General features: G+C 41.1%; 2 protein-coding genes across 5 annotated transcripts in view; both read left to right on the top strand.

The window, feature by feature from the left end:
• Nucleotides 1-23,299, top strand: part of capn15 (calpain 15) — a 34,630-nt gene extending 11,331 nt beyond the window's left edge. For 3 of the 4 annotated variants that reach the window (XM_067488010.1, XM_067488012.1, XM_067488013.1), the window contains 11 exons: nucleotides 3,305-4,973; nucleotides 10,642-10,850; nucleotides 12,601-12,784; nucleotides 13,512-13,735; nucleotides 14,428-14,553; nucleotides 15,613-15,765; nucleotides 18,526-18,687; nucleotides 18,780-19,015; nucleotides 19,153-19,322; nucleotides 20,012-20,190; nucleotides 20,856-23,299. In XM_067488010.1, the coding sequence (XP_067344111.1) occupies nucleotides 3,305-4,973; nucleotides 10,642-10,850; nucleotides 12,601-12,784; nucleotides 13,512-13,735; nucleotides 14,428-14,553; nucleotides 15,613-15,765; nucleotides 18,526-18,687; nucleotides 18,780-19,015; nucleotides 19,153-19,322; nucleotides 20,012-20,190; nucleotides 20,856-21,033 (3,490 nt within the window). In that variant the 3' untranslated portion in view covers nucleotides 21,034-23,299. Of the gene's footprint in view, nucleotides 1-649; nucleotides 700-3,304; nucleotides 4,974-10,641; nucleotides 10,851-12,600; nucleotides 12,785-13,511; nucleotides 13,736-14,427; nucleotides 14,554-15,612; nucleotides 15,766-18,525; nucleotides 18,688-18,779; nucleotides 19,016-19,152; nucleotides 19,323-20,011; nucleotides 20,191-20,855 lie in introns of those variants that run through there. The other variant, XM_067488011.1, reaches the window with a different exon arrangement.
• A 1,162-nt stretch (nucleotides 23,300-24,461) lies between these two features.
• LOC137106139 (putative protein MSS51 homolog, mitochondrial) overlaps nucleotides 24,462-25,204 on the top strand; it is an 8,534-nt gene continuing 7,791 nt past the window's right edge. Inside the window, exon 1 of the mRNA XM_067489175.1 lies at nucleotides 24,462-24,689. The gene's annotated coding sequence lies outside the window, so the exon portion shown is untranslated. The remainder of the gene's footprint in view (nucleotides 24,690-25,204) is intronic.

Genomic DNA, 25,204 nt, shown 5'->3' with positions numbered 1-25,204 from the left:
GCAGTAAAGACATTGTGCATTGAGGACCTTGATGTAAAAATATAGGTTTTCTTGAGTTCTATGTCTCTCCCCAGACTGTAAGCCATTGGCTTTTTGACCAGGACTGCAACACCGTGTAGCTGAGGAGCTGAAGTGGGCACTTTTTGAGCAGCTCCACTGAACACGGGGCCAAGGTCAAAATGTGTGTGTGTCTGTGTGTTTGTACACTGTCCTGTGACTGAGTGCACCTAGTATACAAAAATTAGCCTTTTATGTAGATTACATGGGGTCACAGACTGTAGTCATTTGTTCTCTGCTGCAGGCATGTACTGTATATGAAAGGTGTGTGTGTGTGTGCGCGAGAGTATGGTGTTAAATGCGTCCTTTTAATTGAGGGCCTACATAGCCATTGTAGTTGTTCATTATGTGTTATTTTAATTTGATAGGTGTAATGCTTTCAACCAATAATAATGGGATAATTAAGCAACATATTAAGAATTCCTAGGGAGCCTGATCATTTTGATGAGAAGCTCTTCCAGTAGTTCCCACAGACAGGAATGTAATGACTTTGGAATCCTCATGCTCCAGCAAGAACCAAATTGCTTGTTTTGGCAAAGGCTCCATGTGGCTGACACCATGACTTTGTCCTCTTGCTGCAGATGAAAGAGGCCTGACAGTTAAGAAGATGACCACAGGGATGAACCTGTCATCAAACATGAGGTGTTGACACTTGCTGTTGTTGATGACATTGCTGTCTTTGCTGTTTGCGGCCCTCAGAATAGCAGGCCTTTGGAGAGCTAAGCACAGTGTGAACATGTGCCATCATTACAAGCACAGGGCTGTCGCTTAATGCAACCACTTTTAACTAAACTGCTGAGGGTGTCGGGGGGTGTTTTGCAGTCTGAGGACACAGCACAGGTTGGTTGGGAATGGATAAAATATTTTCAGAGCAATGTAAAAAAGATGACAATACCAACTATGTGTATAGTATAAAATATTTAATGTAAAAAAATACATAATATTGCCTTATTTTTCCTTATTTAGTCTATTTTTGTCATTAGAGGGACTAGGTTTTCTCTTTGCTCCGGGGGACCTGGTTTATAGTGGAGTGTTGACTCCAGCTCAGAAGAATGAATGCAGTGCTAATGGTTCCTGACATAAAGCACTGGGTCGTCTACTTTAATACTTTGGTTGCCCTGGGCTGAGGACACACACAACGCAAGGCACAAATGTAATAAGACACTAAAACAAGCAATTATGTTGTATCTACAAATAATTTTAGCTATGTTTCTGCACACGCAAAAGTGCACATATCCAACAGCAATTACCCACACACATACAAATCTGCACAAACAAATAGAACAAGTATTATTACAAAATAGTATTCATCCTTACTTCCATCCTCCTTCTTACCTTAGGGAGGAGGTTGACAACAGGGTGCTGGGAGTGCAGGGTTTTCTGTAAGAGGTTCCCCTGGGTTGTAATGCTTTGGCCCGTTTTGAAAGGGTTTAATGGAGTTGAACTAAGGGCAATTAGTTTGCTGGGACACATGGTGCTAAAGTGGAAAAGAGCAGGACCTAGGTGGGCCAACCAGCAGTCACTCTCTTAAGTCTCTTCCATACTTCACCGTTGGCATGGAAATGTCACGTGGAGTAAAAGATTGTTCTTCTTCATGCCGTGATGGGGAAATAGAAAAGAATTATCAGAATATGCTTTTTATAGAAAAATAGGATGCTTCCACAGGGAGTGGACATTTTACAAATAGCCACTAAACATTGCTTCCACACGAAAGCTTCAGACATCAGCACAATTCTCAGACTGAAATATAATAAAGGGAGATAAATATGAGCAGAACCTCAAGCTCAACAGTTCTTCAGTGACTACATCTTTGCCTCTGGGATAAGTAGACTCTAGCTCTTAGCACCTTAGTCTTCACTACCTACAATTCCCACTTACATTCTCTCTGTTGGTGTTCACACATGAGTAGCTTGAGAGACAGTGACATTTATGGGTTTGTCCACACAGAAGCCTCATCCGTCCCTCGGGGCTCTCCCTGTCCCAAACCGACCCACTCCCCAAACCCTTTCACCACCCCCACTGGTGGTATACAACTATGCTGCACCCCCCCCAAAATTACCCTAATATAACTACTAGATTGACTGAGCTGCAGTCACATAGACAGAATTGTACATGTAAGTCAATACACAATAACAGACTGCTTTAGGTTATTGTGCATGGGAGGTGGAACTTAACTGAGTAGCCTGACTACATAGATGAATTGATACCTACAGTATGTTTTTGAATCAAAACTGTCCAAAATAGATTTGTTTCTACACATATTTCCGTCCACAGATTTAAAGTGCTGTTAAAAGTGCTGGTAGTAGTTATTTAAAAAATGCTTTAAATTTAGAACTAAGGTTTGATTTGACATTTTAAACGTTGGCATTTTTGCAGTTTAAAAGTCATTTGTGCATGTGATTGACCTGACCCTAAGTTGTCCCCGTCCGTCTATCTTGCATTAACATTGGCTGAGTTAAAGCAGAAAGAGGTGCTAAGATAAAGTAGAAGAGATCCCATGTGTTTTATCCTTTCTAATAAGTGTCAGCCAGGACTAAAGGAACACTTGCCTTAGTATTCTGAGGAAATAACAGTCTCCTCTCCTCTTGCTCCTCCTCTCTATATTCTGTCTTCCTGGCTCTAATTATGTGGCCATTGTGTATGGATTTATTCCCCTCAGTGCCCCCATGAGGGAGATTTGATTTTTTTTTTTCCCCCTGCATTGGCTAATCTTTCCCTCTTTCCACTCTGTTTTTCTTGTCTAATTCTGTCTCTCTTCTTCTCTTGATGTCTCAAGCCCCCTTCACACAAGCACTGGGAATTCTCCTGACTTTGTCTGGAGATGATATATGTGAGAAAGCAAATGTATAAGTGAGATGCTTCCGACAATTTCCGAACTTTATGCTGCAAGCCACCTAGTGCAAATTCTGTATTATGTAAATAGGCCTGTTCAACATGCTGCTCTGTCCAGATGAAAAGTGAATCGGCATTTTGACGAATTCTCTATCACTCAGTTACCTCCTACCTTATGCCCTTACGCTTGCTCAAGCATTGCTCAGAATATTAACAGTTGAAATTGCTAAAATAATGTTTTGCATAATACTACAATAATTACAATTTGCAATAATTTTTTAATTTTTTACACTCAGTTATTGAACTGTAATGGCTGTGCAATAAAACACAGCCATTACAGTTCAATAACCGAGTGTATTATTGACTAAATTGTTAAAATCAGTTTTACAGTAAATTATTTTTTACTTTTTTCCAGCCACTCTCACTCTCCTGGGTCCATGGCAGCAGCAGTGCGAGGCAGTGAGTGGTCATGTGGGCGCTGCACCTTTTTAAATGCCGGCGCAGCACCTCGCTGTTCCATCTGTGAGGCACCACGCCAGAAACCTGACCTTAACCAGATCCTGCGGTTGAGCAGCACCGAGGAGCATCGCTGGGCCTGCCCCCGCTGCACACTCAACAATCCCCAGGGATCTGAAGCCTGCTCTGTCTGTGGCTTTGGACCGTCTGTTGCTACTCACACACCCCCTACCACAACCATAGCTGCCACTGCCAATGGTCTCCCATCTGTTCCGACGGAAACCCCAACACCTACTGTCACCCCCACAGTGCTACTAGAGCCCCATGGACAACATCTAGCTAAGGAGGAAGTTCTACGGCGCTCTGAGAGCAATGGAGAGGTGGTTGTTTTGGAGGGGCAGCATTCAGGTTGGGCTTGCCCTCGCTGCACACTTCACAACACACCCGTGGCTCTGTCCTGTTCAGCCTGTGGTGGGCCCAGGAAACTGTCTTTGCCTAAAATCCCTCCTGAGGCACTAGTTGTACCTGAGGTGCGCACACCTGTTCTGGGGTTTCCTGTTCACACACCAGGGGCTGTCCCACTCCTCATAGACCTAACAGACGACTCTCCCCCAGCACCTCCTTGTGATTCTCAAGAACCCCCACATGCCTCATCACAGTCCCTCTCTTCCCCTTTTACTTCTTTCTCCTCCCTCCAGAACAACCCTGTCCCCCGCAGCAGGAGAGAGGTGCCCCCTCCAGGGCGCCCACCAAACACAGGCACCAATACTCCCAGTCCTACTTCTCCTTCAACGGCTAGTGTGCCACCCCAGCCAGGCCCACAGCGGCCAGCCAAACCCAAACATGCCCAACCCCAGGAACCCTCATATCCCAGCAAGCGCCTCAGTATCTTGGAGGAGGAAGACCCTCAGCACCACCCATTAAACCCTCACCTCCCTATTGCTTCCTCAGCAGCCCCCTCCTGGAAATGCCCTAGCTGCTCATTGCCCAACCCAGCTAGCTTAACTAAGTGCGAGGCCTGCCGATCTTCATGGGCTGGTGCTGACCTCATTGACCTTGTAGGCTGTGAGACAGTAAGATTTACCCCAGCAAGCCCCTCCAGCCCAGACTTTAGCACCTGGGCCTGCTCCAAGTGCACCTTGCGCAATCCTACAGGTGCGGGCAAGTGCTCAGCCTGTGGTTCTTCCAAGCTCCATGGCTTTCAGGATCAGCAGGCACCCCTGCCCCGCTGCTGTACACACTGTGGCCTCCCACTGGGAAATGGTACTGCATTATGTTCCTGTACACCTCCCTCCACTTCATCATCCTCGGGCCATAAAGTACGAAAACAGACCCGGGGCTTCCCTTCATCCTCTTCTTCTATTGCTTCCGCCAGTTCCTCTTCCTCCTCCACCTCATCAAGCCTTCAGGAGAAAGTAGGACAGTGGAGCTGCCCAGCATGTACACTGCTCAATGACATCAAGACCAAGAACTGTGCAGCGTGCCACACACCACAGCAGTACCTCACCCTTCGCAAGGGGCTGAAGCCTCTAAAAAGAAGGGAGAGCATGCATGTAGAGGCCCGTCGAAGAACTGATGAGGGCGAGGCTAAGGAGCTTTGGGAGAACATAGTTCGGTTCTGCAGAGAGGTAAGAGAAACATTTATTATAGCTTGGAAACACATTATCATTATCGTGACGCTTAGCTCAAAAGATAGACAGAATTTGGACATCTACAGCCAGATCTTTTGAAATTTTATTGCCACATGACACCTGCTGTAAGGATGTCCTGTTGACGTGTGCTTTACTTTTGTGAGTGTATGAATTCTGCTTACATCAGCGTGTGAAGCTTCACACGGTACACATTGCTGGTAGAACTTAGTTTATGCATTGTGAATTCTCTTTTTGTTATGGCTCTGCCAATGTTCCCACTTTCTCAATGAGTCTAATTTCAGAAAAATCCTAACGGGCTTTGTCATTGCCTCTGTTTGCACTTGCTTCATTAGCTAAGTTTAACACAGCCAGTGGTGGATCCTGGATCTCTCTTTTCCTGTCCTCAGTTGACACTAAGAACAACTTCTGAATCAGGATAATAGACTGTAAATGTAAAAGAAGACATACAAAAGAAGACCTGTCTGTGAGAGATTTAAACAATTTTGATCACTCTGAATATAATTTACTTTTACTTTTCATTGAATTTCTCAGTTTCAGTTTGCCAAGTTATTGAAATATCAGCGTTGTGCTTCTTGTGAAATGCAGAGCATATTTTTGTTTATTTTAATGTCAACATATACGCCAAAACAGAACATTATCATTATGCTGCATAACTGGCCAAAAGGTAATATTTACAATTGCATTTAAACTGTTTTATCTTTACTATTAGAGAAAATGTAAATATGCTTTTGTGTTTAGGTGCTTGTCTACTCTCATAACCATGGAAGCCTGTTTCCACCACTGGGGGGAAAAAAAATCATGACCTTCTATCTCAATATTATGACTTACTAAGTCAAATATAATGGGGTACTATCTCAATATTATGACTTAAGTCAAATATAATGAGGAACTATCTTAATAATTATAACTTAGGTAAAATATTTAATATCCCTATTTTTAGATATTATTTCAGTGACCAGTGACCAGTGACCTCAAATATTTATTCCTTTTTTTTTCCAACAACATAAATGGAAATGGTGATATGGTCAGTGAACACTTTGTACTTGTATTTGGTAACAATGGGCCTTATAGAAGAAAAATTTGCAAATAAGACGACATAAAACTAGTGTAGCACTAAAGTTTTAATCCAGTCATTTAAAATTGTACACGTCTGGACCTACTTGCTGCAAAGGCATCTGTGGTATCATGATGATACCTGAAACCTCACGAAAACTGCACTTGAGGGCCTTTTTTGGCCTTTGCATGATGACAATATCAATGTGACAAATATAAGATAAGATGAGATCAACCGTTATTGATGCCACAGCGCGAAAATTCACTCATTAAAGCAGCTCACAGGAATGGAATAAAGTGCCAAAAATATTTTTAAAGTTTTTAAAAAAATGAAAAGTAGAATATAAACTGCATATCGAAAAGCATGTATAAACTAACAGCCAAGAGAATTTACAGTGTTCAACCATGATCACAAATATTTAGCTGAGCTTTTGAGTTGTACAGTGTTACAGCGTTGGGAATGAAAGACCTGCGTTAACGCTCCTTCCTACACTGAGAGTTTATCAGTCTGCCTCTGAAGGAACTGCACAGAGTCTCCACTGTCTGAGTCAGCAGGTGAGAGGTATTGTCGATCCATCCACAGGTGTTGTCACCTTGGCAAACATCCTCCTCTCACCCACCCACTCCACAGAGTCCAGTGGGCAACCCAGGACAGAGCTGGCCCTCCTTACCAACCTATTCAGTCTCTTCCTGTCCTGGGCAATGCTGCCAGCAATATGACTTGTTGTTGAGGTTTGTCAACAGGAACCGCTACCTGATATACGCACCAATGACTTGTCCTCAATCAATCAAGTAATGAGAACCAACAAATAGGGGGGTTGTTTTTGTTCATTGTTTCTGTATTTGTATATGTTTTATTTTCAAAATGGAACACAAGGGAAAGGGTACCAATTAGGGCTGCAAATTAATACCGTTATTTATTTATTTTGAGGGCTTGCAGCAGCGCCCCCTCCAGCAGGTGGCGCCCTAGGTCACCACCTATGGACTGTAACAAGAGCTGACAGTTTCAAAATATTGAGAAACTATCTCTTAGTAAATCATGATTTTGACTTGGTAAGTTATTTTTTTGAGATAGTATCTCATTATTTTGACTAAGTAATTGATTATTTTGGGATACAAGATAATGATTTTTTTTCCCCTAGTGGTGGAAACATGCTTCCATACATAACAACCTAAAATGATGGTCCATTTTTACTTGGTCCAACACCTCAGTGTTTAATGTTCAAAGACCTAGAGGACTTTGAGGTCATTTGTGTCCTAATTGGTTTGATTCACAGTCCCACAGCTATTTGGGGACATAAACTGTGTTCCCTAGCAACTATAATTAAGGTGTGAGAACCTTATTTTTGCTTTTTTGTATCCCATCACTTCATCTTCATTTTATTTCTGCCATGCTAATCTTTGATAAGCCTGCATTATGTTGTCATGGGTATGTTATCTAGGGCTGTCAGAAGGGCTCATTTGAGACCACTTGTTAAGACTGTTAACACTTATTCTAATGAGACGAACCTGATTGGACTAATTAAATGCCAGAAATCAGAATCCAGAGCTCGTGTTGTTTTTGCTGCAGACTTACAGTTTATTTTGTTTGATGCGTGACTACTTATCATGTCTCCATGGCACCTATGATGCCATGTTTACAATAGTAGGAATTGAGCTTTAGAATGTATTATTAATGGCTTTTGAAAGTCACAGGGCTCACTGCTGCAAGCGTGGGTGGGAAGTTGGCTCAGTAAGAAGGAAGGATATTGGAGATCCCTCATCCCCATCTTCCCCTCCTTTTTTCCTAATTTAAGATCAACATTTAAGCTGGTCTTACTTTTAACATTCCTCTTTTCTCCAACAAATATTCTAGGCCTCCCTCTCTCTAGCTCTGCACCCTCCACACTCTTCATGTACTTTCCCCTTTCTTCATCTCCTTTTCATCTCTTCTCCTTCCATCACATCTATCCTCACATGCACATCCTGTTTTTTTTCTTCGTCTCTAATATCTGAAAATATGCTTTCCCCTTGCCATGCACTGCACCCCCTCCACCCCCATCCTACCCTCTCCACACAACTGCACTCAATTCTCCAGTGTAGCAGTCAGTGTGTGTGTGTGTGTGTGTCTGTGTCTGTGTGTGTGTGTGTGTTTTAAGGTGAACACAGGGCTGGCCTATTTTTAGCAGCAGAGTTAGAGGAGAGGAGCAGAATTGATCCGCTTCCATATAGTGAATGTAATCACTAACAGCATCAACTGCTGTGCTTTGGTTTTAGAGGTCAGAGATGTGAAGGGGGTGAGATTACTAAGCAAGAGGTACTACTCTTTCTAATCCATCTGTGTCAAGACTTTGACATTTTGCAAGCACCAAAACACCGGTGGTGAAAATTGAATAATGAATGAAGATTTGGATTTACCCTGATAAAAGATGCGTAGGCAGTCTAGCAACACAAGCACAGTGGAAGTTTCAGACTTTTATTTAGCCTTTTTGGATGGTGTTGATGATGAAATATACTGTACAAGTTACCTGGGAGTTTGTCTAGATTGCAGCAATCGATTCAGATCAAGTGGAGCAGGATCTGTGGTGTAAGAAATATTATTTTCTCTTCACCTGAGTGCAGTTTGTTTCTCTTGCCTCTTTTTTTTTTACCGTCCAGTGTGGGTTTTTAAACCAAGAGGTGTGTTGCTTGATGGCAGTGCCCAAAGTGTGTCTACTTACTTACTGTGCTAAATGAATAAATCCTGCTAACAGCCATCAGCGCAGCTTGTGAATTGTAAAACCCAGCATTCGCTGGACCTGGGTTCTCTGTTCCCTCTCCATGTCATCCTCTGAGGGACCAACAAGAATATGCTACATAGCAACTGATTGACTCTGATTTGTTTCATTTTCCTCCCTAATACCATTATTTTTACTACTTGTTGCTTGGGATTTTATCTGGGGTTTTGCTGTGCATGTTGAATTCAAAGTTTTGCCTGCCTGCCTGTAGTGACAGATTTTCTCTGCCTGTGATGGTGTTCTACATGCCAGGCTGTTCTGGGATGTAGTTGTTTTGGGTTTAAAAAGTACAGTACTGGGAAAACTCACTCTATATTTCTGTGTGACTACAATGTTTGAAGATCAATAGGTTGTCAATTGCATTGTGTGTGTGATCAAGGAGGTGACTCTTAAGGAAGTGGGATTTCTTTACTCGGCACTAAATCAGCTAATTGCAGTCTTGGGTTTGCATGTTGGCATCTGCCAAGCGATAGAATCAGAGGCAGCACTGCTTGGTGGGTTAATATGATAAATATCTTTGCAAGCTGTGATGTATGTGAGTTTGTATTTGCATACCAGATTAATATAACTAATAATCTAATGTGTTTTAACCGACCTGCTTTATACAAGAGACGTAACTACAAGTTACTACAGTAACTAGCCTATAGCCAGTTGCCGTAGCTGAGCTCTGGCAGGAGCAGTTCATGCCTCATGTGTAACCCGGGCCACTGGGTTGTCGCTTATCCTTTTTCTGGCCTTGCTTATGTACAATCTGTGTTCTGTTAAATTAGTTTGTGGTTGAATCTCTGTATGGGTCCAGGGCCAAAGCTTTCCTCTCCATCTCTGTGATAAATCCGCGTCAGCCTCTAAGCCCATACAACAAGAGCCAGTACAAGGGTCAAACTTAAGCCAGTGGGCTACACAATCTGCAAGCTACATGGAGACCTTCGATGGTCAAGGCGGTGAGGCAGCATTGAAGTGATTCTGTCTGGTAGCTAATGCTGCACTCGGGCTACAGAATTGGATTGTGTGGGATGGCAACTAATCAATCTGCTTCCCTATGAGCCGGTTATGAGCCAACGCATTCTGACACCACAAATACGAAACTGGATAGGGTTGTGTGTGTGGCTGCTTGACTCAAGTTTACGCCTAGTGTGTCGGATTAGGTTTCGTGATCTGTTAATGTATCCATGTAGGTGCAGGTCCTGTGTATAGTAGAAACGGCCACATTACGAAGTGCAAATATTCAGGATGTTGTTTTAAATACTCAATCCTCTGCACGAAATAGGTTAAAAACTTAAGCACCTGGAATATTTGAATGATTTGCATATGTGTCCTGTATTCTGGCTGGTACATAGTGCCACAGTTGGTCTCCTGCTGTGCACATGTGTGATGCTTCACCAGCAGTGTAACTACTAGAAGTACTTTTTCTTGCTACATGAATAAATTTGGGAGGAAGACATTTGTCCTTGTTCCTTGTGGAATCCTGGGCTCATGTGGTGCCCTGTAGTGTCCTGTATTAATCATGACAAACCTGCGAAATGTGTCATATCAGAAATAAAAGATAGAGATTAACAGTTAGTCTTCAAAGCTCAAAGTCTCCTTCAAGCTTGTGTTATTTGTTTGAAAAGCTTTATTTTTAAGTGGTCTCTGCAGCTTTGTGCATGCTTTAAAAAATGATTTGTGGGGTTTTAGGTAAGACGTTTTGTCTTAACAACAATACATTTCTTACTGTTTTTAATCAATTTAAAACAGAAGCTGTGGTGACAATATTTGAACACGGTTGGTAGACTCACTTTTTGTCTTCCTTTTACTTTATTTCCACCCTCTACTGTTTCCCTCCCGTCTGTGTTCAGAATGCAGTGAACTTTGTGGATGACAGTTTCCCTCCAGGACCTCGCTCCGTGGGCTTCCCCGAGGGCGACAGTGTCCAGCAGCGAATCAAAAAGTGGCTGCGCCCCCATGAGATCAACTGCAGCAACTTCAAAGACAGAAGCGTCAAGTGGTCTGTCTTCCGCACGCCACGGCCCTCTGACATCCTGCAAGGCCTGCTTGGAAACTGTTGGTGAGCCATCAGAACTAAACACACACTAATCAGTATATCCTAAAATAACTTTAAATTATCTGGAGGCAGACAGTGCATTTAAAGAAACAAGGAAAAGATTGACGCTTTGACTTAGGAGAAACCAGAAAAGCCAATGATCCCCAAAGTTTAACATTGTTCATTCCATTCACTCTTTGTGAAAGGTCAGGGAAATATAAAACAGACATCACTGTGCAATTTTTGACTGACTCTGCTTTAGATGAACAGTCTAGAGTGAAGTAAGTACAGCAAGAGAAAGCGGGGAATGAAATATAAGGAAGCAGAAAAAAGAAATAAGGCAAACCCTAAATGAAAAAGAGAGCAGGGTGGAGTTGGACAGATGTACAGATACACCTGACAGGGAGATTATTCACTGGAATGTGGGGCTGGACACTCGCTTTATCTCCCTGCCCTTGTTCTGTGTGTCCTCTGGGGTGTGTTGGCATCCATGGTTTTCCTCACACAGACACACACACACAGAGACAACAAATAACAGTCACTCACATTTTTATCCCAACACAACTTTTCGCTTGATCACCAGCACACAGCTTATCAAAAATAACCCTCCCTAGAGCTGAAGTCTTTCACTTGCAACAGGAAGTAACCTAAATACACACACACACACACACACACGCTTGTCCTAATAAACCAGCAAACATCCCGGGTCCTGCCGGCCAACCAATGGCAGCAGAAGAAGGTAGTGCCAGTCACCCTTGTCCTTGAGTACGGCTACAGTACAACTGACATTAGAGTTGCATTACGACGTGGCTAATTGGATTTTCATTTGATTCTTTGTAGCCGATTGGTTTTTCATCAGAGGCTGAATGGGCTGATCATCTTTGCTCAGCTGCCACTCGAACAGATGGAATATAGCTTTAAAAATACACATTTGCAACCACACACGCAAAACGCTTTAATTCTGCTTCACCGATTCATGCACTAACACACATTGAAAGGGATATTCCTTTTATCCACCTAGAGGAGTGACTCAGTTTGATAAAATAATGAATAATACATTTTCCAAATCAGTAGTGAGTCAGCGGTATACAAAGACAAATATTTTTCATTCATTGTCCTAAAATCTCTCCTCCCTGTAGCAATCTCATCAACATTGTATGATGTCCTATGACGAATTTCAGATGAAGTCATGTTCACTTTAAAACATATTTCTTTTAACCGGGTATGTGTTCCCAGCCATGTTTGCCTCGTGAGTAAGTAGCAATTTCTGATTCCGTATTTTTGATTAACCAATTTCTCTTGCAAGCTAATTATTTGCTGTGCTGCAGGGTGAATTGACAGCAATAGGGAGGGAACCAGAAGGCACAGAAGCTTGAGTCATCACATATAATTGATTTTCAATGAGGGCAAAATTATGTAAAAAATAAAAATAAAAAATCTTTCATCACAGCTTGAGTTAATAGTTTTTTTGAAATGAATGTTTTAGTTCCACATTTACAGTCTGATGTCTGCTTGTCAGGCTGTTTGTTTTTGTTCTTCTTTTTGTTCCTCTGACTCTATTAACATCTGTCAGCATCCTCTTATCCTGTCCATTCACGCATCCACCTGTCTATTAGAATCAGCTGATCATTTATGTCTTTACTTCTCCATTTGTTTTAGTTCCTAATTCAAATTGTCTTTCCTCTTTGTTTCAGTCAGATTCTCAGATTTAGTCATCTGTCCATCATGATCCGACATTTCATTTTCCAGTTCATTGAGTTTTATCTCTCTCTAGGTTCCTGAGTGCACTTGCTGTGCTGGCAGAGCGCCCCGAGCTGGTGGAAAGGGTGATGATCACTAGGGCCATTTGTCCAGAGGGGGCCTACCAGGTTCGTCTATGCAAAGATGGGACTTGGACGACAGTGCTGGTGGATGACATGTTGCCCTGTGACGACTATGGCTACCTCCTCTTCTCCCAGGTTAGAAACGGAGACAGATACGTGGAATCTTATAAAGGAAGGCTTACGCTTTGCATGGACACTGCTCAGTCATCCTCTCATGTAATGTTTGTCCTTTGCAAAGTTTATAGCGGAGTTTGCATCTTCTCTCTGTGCTTGCATGGGATTCTTACTTTCATAGTTGTAGCCAATTACAGTGTAATATTAATTCTTAATATGAGTTTAATTTAATTTATTATCTAGCTTTATCACATGCAGGTCTCAAAGGACCCCACAGAGGAGGAATATACCTGCAGGTGTAATTAATCAGCAGTCAATTACAGGATAAATCAAGTGTTGCATTATGCAACAAATAAGGCTCAGGGAAACAAAACCAAGCTCCCAGACAAGAGAGAGATATTTGTACAATATTATAACCTCTCTGCATAATATTGCTGAGACTCCTTGTACTAGTTAACTGAGATGCTAAAAGAAAACAAGGAACAAAAGTAGAGCATGTGTTGAGAAGGACAGGTCAAAGTGATTTCTATCGCTATTAAGACATACTTGGACAAAGCTATAAAATACCCACGTAACAAGGGTGGTGAGAACGTGATAAAGAATTAGCTGAGAAAGCAGAAATTAACATTCCACCTGGTTTATCAGGTTATCATGCCAAACCTAAACCCAATACCCTATTATACCTCTTTAGGTGAGCCATACTCGGGCTGATACATGACTTAATGTTTTCTCTTTTCTATTTGTCTAGGCCCAGAGGAAGCAGCTATGGGTGGCACTGATTGAAAAGGCCCTGGCCAAACTCCATGGCTCTTACTTTGCCCTCCAAGCAGGCCGTGCCATCGAAGGCCTTGCCACACTAACGGGGGCTCCCTGCGACTCCCTCATGCTTCAGGTCAGCTCCACTAACCCCCGGGAGGAACCCATCGATACAGACCTCATATGGGCCAAGATGCTCAGCTCCAAGGAGGCTGGGTAAGAGAGGGAGTGCAGGGGAAGATGACTAATTCTAGATGACTAATTGAGCAAGTAACATTATTTTTTCTGACATTACTTTGCACCTTCACCTATCATTTGTTATTATGATTCTCCACTGTTGTTTTTATTCTGTTAAGGAATGCATACATATATACTTTGTGTACTGTACAATTAGCCGAATAACAAACAATAAATATTTTATTAGAAATGAACAAATTTCAGAATCAGTTTTCTGTAAGCACAGCTACAAACACTACGGTGCTACAAAGGTAATGAATGGCAATTTGCAGCATATGTCTGGTTTTCAACACTTTGATGTGTGAGCTTTCAAAGCAACATAAGACAACTTGCAAAGCTCTAAAAGGGGCCAGATCTTCTATGGCCACACTGCACGTCCATCTGTCAGAAGCCATTCAGTGTCATATAATAAAATATACTGTACAAAGACTAGATTTATCAAAGAGGAACAGCAAGCACAAATCAACAGGCATAAATTAGACATAAGTGTACCGATGCCTAACTTGGCCACATTTTTATTATGGGCCTTACTGGGTAAATCAAGAATGAATAAATAATGTTCAAAATGTTTTATATAGAATTTAAGATACTGTGTATGATTAAAACATAATCTTTGCAAAAGACAATGCAGTGACCCCTTTTTCTTAAACTGACTTGTCTTTGTCTGTTAGGTTTCTGATGGGTGCATCTTGCGGAGGAGGCAACATGAAGGTAGATGATGCTGTCTATGAGTCTTTAGGTCTGCGGCCTCGACATGCTTATTCCATCTTGGACGTACGGGATGTCCAGGGATACAGGTATAGATATATAGTGGAAAGCACATGAACTAGTGGATTACCTGCCTGTCCATCTTTCTGACTTCTAGTCTTCTGAACCCTTTGGATTCTGTTTTGACAGTATGTTTAATTATAGACATAAAGGGAAGCATACATTATATTATCCACCATGCGAAACAAATGGAGCAAACATGACATTATTTAGATAAATAAAGCTGGTGACTTACCAGAAACCAGCAGCCACTTCTACTTTGCAACTCTAAATGTGCCATTTGACTTACAAAATACTTATCTAAGTTGTCTCAAGGCAGAAACTCTTCCCTCTAGGTGCATCTCTCAGTGGTGACTGTTGTAGTTTCAGTAGTTAAAACCCATGAGTCATACTGCTGTATATTCTCACTGGCTTGCAGGTGTATGCATGGAATGAAACCCAGACTTTAACCATGTCTTAAAGGTTGTCTTAATTCAATCAATTCATATTTAAACCAACTCTTTATTAAACAGTATCCCATGTGTAGAATTTGGAATAAAAATGTGCATTCTTTCTTAATGTATTTCTTTTAGGTAAATGGTAGAAAATATGCCAGTTTACTTGATCACTTTGGTTATTATGAATTCATACATTGGAGACCTCTTCTGTACTACCTGTAAGAGGAAATTGAAATAAATGTAATTTTTCTCAAGTGACACACACACAAACAACGACTTTAATTTACTGCCATAAAGCTATCGGAGTGGAAGATTGCGCCACAGAGCTTGATCTAAAATCAGTTGGAGTCCTGCTGCTGAGAGCCAGAGGAGATGAAAAGTGGCTTGCAAACAGTGATTCACCTCTGCTTTTTTTTTGGAATGTGGGGCGTCTCCAATGGTTTTTCATTATATCTCCTAAGTCAATCACTGTAGGAAGGAGGCAGTTAAATGACATGGGTTGTTAAAAAGTAGGCAACCATCCATAAGAGGAGCAATATGAGTACAGAGATGAGCAGGCAATGTTCAATGAAAGCTGTTGTCCCTCTAACTGGGTCCTGCATTTGGCCTTCTGTCATCATCGTCCCTAACTATTTCTTTACCCTTGCGTAGGTTGTTGCGACTGCGTAATCCATGGGGTCGTTTCTCATGGAATGGCAGCTGGTCGGACGAATGGACAGACTGGCCACAGCACCTAAGACATGAGCTGATGGCTCATGGCAGCAGTGAGGGGGTTTTCTGGATGGAATACACTGACTTTATAAAGTAAGAACCAATTTTATACAACATTTTTTTACTCAGAAAACATTCTAATTTCATTAGACTGCACATATTATTCAATGGCATATACTATTGTTCACTACTTTTATCTGTACAATTCAGTTACCTTATGAATTAAGATTTTTGTATATACAAATTACTGTATCATGTTTTCTTATGACTTAAACCAAGCTGCAGTAAATACAACTTCCGCTGAAATTATTTGGCTTTAATTTGGATTTATTTTTTGTGCAAAAATGAGCAAGGATCAGGCCACATTTTCTGTCCAAACCTAACCCAAGCCTGACAAGCGCTTGGGTTGTATTCATGTCCGAGTATGACCCGAGCCTGACGCAGCTGAGTTTGTATAGTATTTTTCTAGTACATAATATACGTAATCGGAATAAAAACCAAACAATATAGGATCATCATTTTGGTGTTTAATTTTGCATATTGTATTAGAATAAAGGAAATAAAGAAACGGATTAATTTAGTATGTTTTATATCTAGGAACTACTTATTAGTGATCCAGCCCAGCCCCAACATATATAATCTAAATTTCTGTCCAAGCCCAACCCATATATATCTGACAAAAAGATCAGTGTGAAGGCTATTCAGTGTTTCCTGCTAAAAATCATCAAATTAGTAAGTGTCTGAACAATCATAAACAGTCCAAAATAAAAATGATCAATTACATGCAGTTCTGTACAAGATTGTAACATTAGCTCCACTTAAACCAACTACAATGTTAAAATGCTCATTATATATCAATGAACAAGTAAAAACAATGCAGTGATTATAAGCCAATAATAGAATATAAAAGTCTAATTGTCACTGGGGGAATTTTCTTCATTGAATTCTTCAACTGCACAATCGTCTTACGTTCTTTTACTTACGCAGTATTTCAATACATTTACTCAAGAAAAAAGGTCTGAATAATGAATGCCAACATTCATTTGTAGATTGAAATAAATTAATTGTCAATAACAATCACTGTTTTAGCCTGTCTGCCCCCTAGTGGTCTTCAATAGTAATGATTGTGTCTTGCTGAATGTTATGTCAACATTAGTTATAATTGCTGGGTTTTTTGCGGAGATGACTTCATTATCAGTCTCTTTGGCTGTTGGGGTGAAGAACTCAGAGGTTTTTTTTTTTTTTTTTGGCATAGCATCCTGTGAGGATTTATTCCAGAAAAAATGTACTAAACACCTGCTTTTCATATAGAAAATCTTTAGAGCTTTAGTTGCAGTATCTGAGTGCAGGTGAAATTGCTCTTAAAATGTCCTTTAATAGTGCCATGATGGACACACATAATATGTGTTGCATTGCTCAGTAATCTCATGTCTTTTGGATTTTACTGTCCATCTGGTATTGACACTAAATTGAATGACAGCATTTTTGTTGTTTTTAGTACATTGTGTTTGCTGACAAGCGCATTATACACTGCTTCCCACACCATGGTGTTTTTATGTTTGTTTGTTGTTGTTTTTTTGTGGTTTCTTTGGTTGCCAGGGATTTGGCAGGCAGATGCTTAGACTTGTCATGTTGTCATATTTGATTAATCCTGCCACTCAGTAATACACACCTTCAAGTATTGACTAGTGTTTTTCTAGCTGTGTTTTTTCTTGTTACCTTTAATAAAATGGTCATTTGTCAGTGACTTTGAGAGGAAACACAATTACCTGTAATAGTTTCATTGAAAACAAACCAAAAGTAAACTGGATCATAAAAGAGAATCACTCTCTGAGACCGACTAAATGGCAAAACTGAACTGTATTATAGCCCTAGAAATAAAATTTGAGATTATGTGTGACTGCCAACAAAAAACGTTTTACTGAGTTTCCATATTTTCTGTTAATAATCTAATTTTACTCTACCAACAACTGAACAAATAGACTGAACTGCACTTGCACAGTAAATATTTTCCTACAGTCAGGAAGCCATCTGATCAGTGCATGTTGTCCAACCAGTCCACCAGGACAGAGAGTTTACAAAAGATACATAATGAGTTAGTGTTGGTCTGTGTTGCCCATGTCCCTACTTATCTAATAAAGTAAAAGTTCCATTAAGTTCAGAAGGAATATTGTGCCTGAAAAAATCCTTACCTATCTTCAGGCTCTATATTGTGTTTTTTTTTGACAGACAAATATTCTCCTAGCTTTGGACCTACATTCAGGTACTCAAGCTTATTTCAGTGACAAAAATGGAAAACTTGTTAGGTTGTTGGAATTATTACAAGGCCCTTTCATGCAGTTAACCAAAGTACAAAACAAAAAGAAACAAAAGGTTTCAGCAGCAGACATTAATTTCTGTTGATCAAAACGTACTGTAGAACTTAAAGCTTTCCCCATCTTTATTATTCTCCTTTCTTCTTGATTGTCAACTAGACAAAAGTAAGATGTAAGACAGTTGTCAAAGCAAGGTTAGGAAGTGATGAAAAATGAAAAACAGACTGAAAGCAAGTGTCTCTCGGGAGTTTTGTCTTTGAAGGAGAGGTTCTGATATGTTAGCAAGGTAAATGGTGTTAGCACCTGTGAGGCTATGCTAATGATAAAGACTGCTGTTATGCATGCAAACAGACTTGGCTTATGACAGCAGGGGAACAGCTGGTAAAGTACACAACAACTAGCTCTTATGCACTTCACAGAACATCCAGACTCTGAACATCTACTCTACTGTAGATGTTCACAAAACATCAAGACTTTTCTACCGCTGCCATAAATAGACTAAAGGAGAGTCTTGCTGCCCTCTCTTCTCTTCTGACAGGTACTTTGACTCAGTGGACATCTGTAAAATCCACTCAGACTGGCAGGAGGTGAGGCTACAGGGTTGCTTCCCCAGCAAGGCCAGTGGCCCGGTCACTGTCACAGCTCTCACTGTGCTAGAGAGGACAGCATTAGAGTTTGCTCTTTTCCAGGAGGGAAGCAGGTACAGACACCAGCTTTGGTTCCCCTTTTATTTTATTTTTTGTTTGTCCTCTTGTCTTTGCTCTGACTCATTCATCCCCTGTACCTCTCCAGGCGTTCAGACACGGCCGACAGCCACCTCCTGGACTTGTGCATCATGGTATTTCGAGCCTCCTTTGGCAGCGGCAACAAACTGACCCTTGGCCGCCTCATGGCCCACAGCAAGAGAGCGGTGAAGAAGTTTGTTGGCTGCGATGTGATGCTCGAGCCAGGGGAGTATGCTGTTGTCTGCTGCGCCTTCAACCACTGGCAGATGAATGTCAGTGGGATAGAGGGTCCACCCACACCCAGTAGGTCTACAGATGCAGTGTGCATAAGCGAGGCTTTTGATATTTATTCCACATCAAGTGAATCAACTTGTTGACAGTATATGTTGTTTTTTGTATGAATGCGATTATTCTTAAGTATATAACTGTCATGTTCCCAGTCTCAAGCCCAACCAGTGGAACAGCACGACGGCCCAACCAGGACTTCCCTGGCTACATCCTTGCCATCTATAGCTCCAGACAAGTGATGGTGGAGCAGGTAGAAGCGACTGGCACCACTCTTGCTGATGCCATCATACTCCTCACAGAAAACAAAGGAGAAAGACACGAGGTGAGACACAGTCACACAACCTGTAGGTCTGTTGAAAATCAGTTATTATATATCTCCACTCCTGATTTTTCTTTCCATCTCCTTGTCTTCTTATAGTCATACACACTGTTCATCTTTATGCTTTAAAGCCAGTCTCTTTAAGCCAGTTTGAGATTTCCGTAGCAGAGTACCAAATCCCATTCTGCATTCACACATGTAGGTGCACACACATGAGGAAACCATTTATTCTGGCTCTGCTTAACAGCACTTTGTGCTGTCATATTGGCTGGTGTTTTAGAGGATGAAAAAGCTTTTTAAACACTTGAGATCATCTTTGTTAAATCATTTTGCTTCTAAACTCCACAGGAATTCACCACTCGCAGTAGGTGGGCCAAGCACTGTGAAGTAGATGGCAGCCACTACAAAAATTGTAGTGTTTTCACAATGGGACTTAATTTAAAAAAAAATATTAATAAATAATGTAATTCATGAAAAAACTGTTTTGTATTTTGAGCCCAATTTATGCACTGCTAAATGATAGTTTTTACTTCTTGTAGGTTAATTGGATGGTGTCACTTTCCTTAATTAATTTGCTTTCATATAACAAACAGGAGCATCATGGGTATACAAGGGTGGATCATAAACATCACATGCATATGCAAATGTGTTCTGTACATAACTTTTCATCTTAAATATTTGCATGCTCTCAGGGCCGTGAAGGTATGACCTGCTACTACCTGACCCATGGCTGGGCGGGACTCATTGTGGTGGTTGAGAACCGCCACCCCAAATACTACCTCCACGTTTCCTGTGACTGCACTGACAGCTTCAATGTGGTGTCCACACGCGGCAGCCTCAAGACCATCGACAGTGTACCCCCGTTGCACAGGTACATATGTGTTCCTTATTGTTTACTTCCTCACATGCACACATCTCTGATCTCTACACAACAGTTTTCTTTTTATCTCGTGTTTTACCTTGGTAGGAATGACCTAAATAAAAAGTGAGGGGATAGAATTCTCTGGCACATTCTGCACAGGTGCAGCAAACTTGCACTCATTTTAATGATTATATGTGCTAACATAAACGTAGTGATCCCAGAGGATTAATGTGCTGTATTTCTTACATCTACCTTTGGTTCGCCACACTACAGAGATTACAGCTAAAAACTGCCCTTTAAAGAGTTGAACATGGGCACATACACACCTGCAGAATCTAGTACAGTTTAGCTGTTTACACATCATTAGGTTTCTCTGAGTGTAGGTTAACTGTATGCATGTTTTAATCGCACATAAATTCAAATTTACAATCATATTACCTCAACTTTATGTCCCACATAATGGTCATGTTCCATAATGTCAATTCACATTGTAAAAAGACACCAGAGTCTTAATTTTTCGATGTTCCTGCTCATTCCCTCCCCTCTTACGTCAGTGCATCATACACAATGCACAACTGAAGAATATCACATGCCTTAACTCAAACTAGAAAGGTTCAGAACTGGAGGTGTCTTTTAACATTTATTATTTTAATGCTCTCTGTCTACCTCTGCAGGCAGGTGCTGGTGGTGCTTTCACAGCTAGAGGGAAATGCTGGCTTCTCAATCACCCATCGCCTAGCTCACCGCAAAGCAGCTCAGGCCTCCCTGGGAGACTGGGCCCCCACCAAGGCCACCCACAGCCCCCAGCTTACTCCGGACATTGATGGCCTCCACCGGCCCCGGCCTTTATGACCATTGCCCAATTTATCCCCCACAGATGCACAGACTCTTTGATGAACTGTCAGACCACTGGAAAACCAGGCAAGGAGAAGGGGGCAGGTGGTGTGTCCAGCCCTAAAACAAAGAGGAAGATGTGATTTAAGGGGCATCTTAGCATGAAAGCACACCTGAATGTATAGCATAAGTGGGCAGCATTTGTGTGCTCTCCTTCTAATGCTGCATAAATGTTAAGGTTTTCATCTGTCCCTTATGCACTGTGTCCCTTGCCAAGTGGATGTGCCATGTCAGAATGAAATGAGGGAAGCAGGTCACATGGAGTGACCCGGCTGCACTAACAGGATCCAGACTACTTTAAACTATGGCTATTTTTGGTACAAGCACTGTATTTGGAACAGATGTCAATCCTAACTTTCATATACCGGGGGAGGACCCTGGTTTCAGTCAGCCTCACAAAGGCCAGGGTGGAGTGCTGTAACTACTGAGCCATCTGCCGACCAACAAACCTATGAGCCAATCACCTGCAACAGTCAGCTACTCTCTATGTCATTCACAAAGACAATTCACACATCTGGACAAGTTGTATCTTACCCAGCGCTCAATATGGTACTTGATGAGCCAAACCCAACTTCTATTATTACTCATATTCATATGTGTGTTTGTTATTTTTTTTGTTTGTTTGTTTTTTGTATTTGAGAAATTACAGTTTTGTTATGTCCATAATTATGCTTTGAAAGTTGCAGAAAAGCCATCATTTGTACAGTACTGTGTGTCTTCACTCTCCATTATCACTGCAGTGCTGTCCAGCACTCTCTCTAGCTCAGGACCAAACCTATGATCTGTACAGTAAGTTGGATTCAAGCAAAACCTCAAGCTGTTGTTATGGCAGGTGCAATAGCATCTTTCTGAATCTTTGTTGTATGTACTTAGTGGCCAGCCTGTGGTGTAGGTGTTAGGAAGTTTCATCTGGCAAAAACCTGACCCGTAATAGGATTCCCACCCCTGCTGCTTTGATATACTAACATAAAGTTTTTCCCTCCAGAGAAACAACCACTGGTACCTCCTTTTTTCCTGGAGGGAAGACTTTACATTACCAGCTTTGTACTGTACCCCTCAGGCACACTGGCTCTTTTTCATCCAGTCCAACAGCTACAGTAGTTTATATCTGAAACCCAAGGTCAGTGTGTGTGTATGTGTATTTGTCACACATTTGCAGCTTCCTCATAGGTTGATTTGCATGTTAGTGCACATAAGTAGTACAGGAGATGGTGGATCTTGGATCAGTCAGTATGTCATGGGGGGCTCTTAAGAGTAGCTGTCATGTTTACCCTGGGAGGTCAGGGACCACTTTTGTTTGCCTGGGTGCAGTGTGAGCATCTGGGCCATCCTCCCCTTAGAATACAGCAACAGCACATTAGCGACTGCACAGAGTCCTTTTGTAATAACAAATTACCATTTTGTCAGACTGCATGCACGCGTAACGAGAGAGAAGAGGAACCCCTGAGACATGTTGTGACACAGGGAAATAGTTTAGTTCTCTCTGAATTGTTTGCCCACAGCTGTTTCACACAGTTTTTTTTTAAGCATGTTCTTTCCAATTTCTCCAGTCTCAAAGCCATTACTCCTGTTTGTCTGAGGATCGTTCTGTCCTCACTATGGCAACATAGCTGTTTTATCAGAGAGGGGGAAGATTAATGTGGTACTCTAATAACAGGATGTCAGAGTTTATGTCTTACTATTGTGTGAGAAAATAGGGGGGAAAACTTGAACACTAGAAAAATCCCTGACACACTCATACAGTAAATAATCCAATGCAATTCTTTTCATGTCAAGATCATTTTGAATCTGAATATTTAAGTTCCTCCATGAAATCATTCAGTTCAGGCCTTAAGGCTTTGAATTACAAGTGCTGAAGCATGGAGCATCTCATGAGCATTGTCCCTTTTGGTGTTATGTTTGGCATTGACGATAACTAGCAGTACCATGTATAAGTGCTTGCATTCTCTGCACAACCACATCTGCCAGCACTAGTCAGCTGGACTTCATGTCTTTAAGGATAGTTTGTAAGAAATAAAATAAAAAAATAAATTGTTTCTTTAAGTAAATCTTCTTCTGAAGCAGATGTAACGTTAATAATGTTCTCCAAAGAACCATCCTGTGTAATGACCACTTTCAGTCTATTTGGCGTGTGTGTGTGTGTGTGTGTGTGTGTGTGTGTGTGTGTGTGTGTGTGTGTGTGTGTGTGTGTGTGTGTGTGTGTGTGTGTGTGTGTGTGTGTGTGTGTGTGTGTGTGTGTGTGTGTGTGTGTGTGTGTGTGTGTGTGTGCGTGCATACAGTACATACCCAGAGCCAAGCAGCTGTGAATATAATGTCTAATTTATATGTATAAGTGATTTGCAGGCCTGTTTTAAAATAAATAATTGTAGATTACTGAACTGATCAATGACAAATAAAGAAATGTGATATTTTATGGCTGTAGTTTGAGCCCAGAGGGGTTAGCTTGACATGAAATGAACCTGCACTAAAACACCTGCAAAGACAAGGCACCTCAAAATTCATTGTCAGTGCTGGATCACTTTACATTTACACAAAATTTGCATTTATGTTATTTTTTTTTTAAGCCAAACCTGTCATCTTGGCTCTTGCCAGTGTGCTATGAACCCACTTGTCTTCTGTGAAGTTGTTGATCTTTTGCTTTAGGAGTGCCCCCTGCTGCTGAAGAGGCTGCAGCCAGATAACAACACAATGCCTTTTTCCTCTCTTCTCCTTTGTCTGGTTTCCTCCTTGTAAACTGTACAGACTGCAAACATAAGCCACACACAAAATGAACAAATTTTAAAACATTCAGCTGACCCTTTTAAACTTGTAAAAAACTGAAAATATAATGGTTTAAGCAAAAGATACCTAATGCTGAAAAAAATGGAACTCTAATGAATGTAATATATATTTTATTGATTATTTTCTGGGGGTTCTATAAGTTTATGTGTACAAAACTGTATGTTTAATTTTTAATCTCAGGTTCCAATGGACCAAATAAATTTTTTTAAATTAAAAAGCAACATTTGTCATTATTTCAAATACAATGACCCACATACAGAAATTTCTCTGTTGTGCACAAATATATACTTTCTTAGATTGTGACTAAAAGAAACGACCTGACAAACCTAATTATGACCTGTCAGAGCACATAGATCAAGATTTTTACCCTCTTCAGACTGTTGTACTTCAAGCATAATGTCTTTGCATATCCAGAATGTTTTGCACTTACACTTGTTAACAGCACTCACAGAGCCACTCTCTGCTGTGTATGTCCCCCTGTTTAACCTTCCACCTCTTCTAAACACCTCACCATTCGTTGTCTAAAAATGTTTTACCTCGCTTTCCACTACTTTCTTTTTTTGGCCCCCACCTTCCTCCAAGGCAAATCACCTATCTAGCTCCCTCTCCCTCTCAGTTCTCCCCCTAACCCTAAATGTCAGGAGCACTCCAATGTCCCCACCATCCTCTGTGTTTATTGGTGTGGGGGTAATTCTTAGAGAGTCCATAAGAGACTCTATGTAGCCTCCATGAGTTGGAGACACCCTGCATAAGGAGCTGTCAGTCACCTTTTTTTTTCTATCCAAGGAAGCGCAGGAAAATCTAGCTACCACTCTGCTCATCTGGAACCAAAGGTACAACCAATTAAATGTCTTTGTGTGTCTTGGTGCCGTAACCACATCATCTTCTGTTTAGTCGGTTCTGCATGTATGGCAGAATTGTGAAAAAGTGATAACACTGTGACTAGATAGTCAGTGGAAAGACTTTGCATGTTAAAAACGTTACAGTATTATGGTCAGATATGTGAGGCGAAAGCAGCAAAAACCTTTCCTCTCATGGGAAATCAGTTCATTTCCAACCCCATGCCTCCCTAGTGCTCTGTAGATATGAAGGAACTAATTAGATATAGGCCTTTCAATTTTGTCTCCAGACATGATAAGGCTAAATCATTCCATAGCAACACTTGGTGTGAAATTGAAAAGATACAGAGTTCTTCAAAGTACTGTAGAGCAAAAATAGTTTTCATGTAAAAGTGGAACGAAGACTTTTGGGAGTACAATAGTGTCTCGGTCTGATAAAATATTTATTGTGCTAGTCTCAAGTTAATGCTGTGTTTTTACTGCAATTCTCATGAAGTTATGCAGAATCA

This window comes from Channa argus, chromosome 20 (assembly GCF_033026475.1).
Source record: "Channa argus isolate prfri chromosome 20, Channa argus male v1.0, whole genome shotgun sequence".
In the NCBI taxonomy this organism is placed as follows: domain Eukaryota; kingdom Metazoa; phylum Chordata; class Actinopteri; order Anabantiformes; family Channidae; genus Channa; species Channa argus.
The sequence above is the reverse complement of the archived record's forward strand: the minus strand, read 5'-3'. Positions and strand labels throughout refer to the sequence as shown.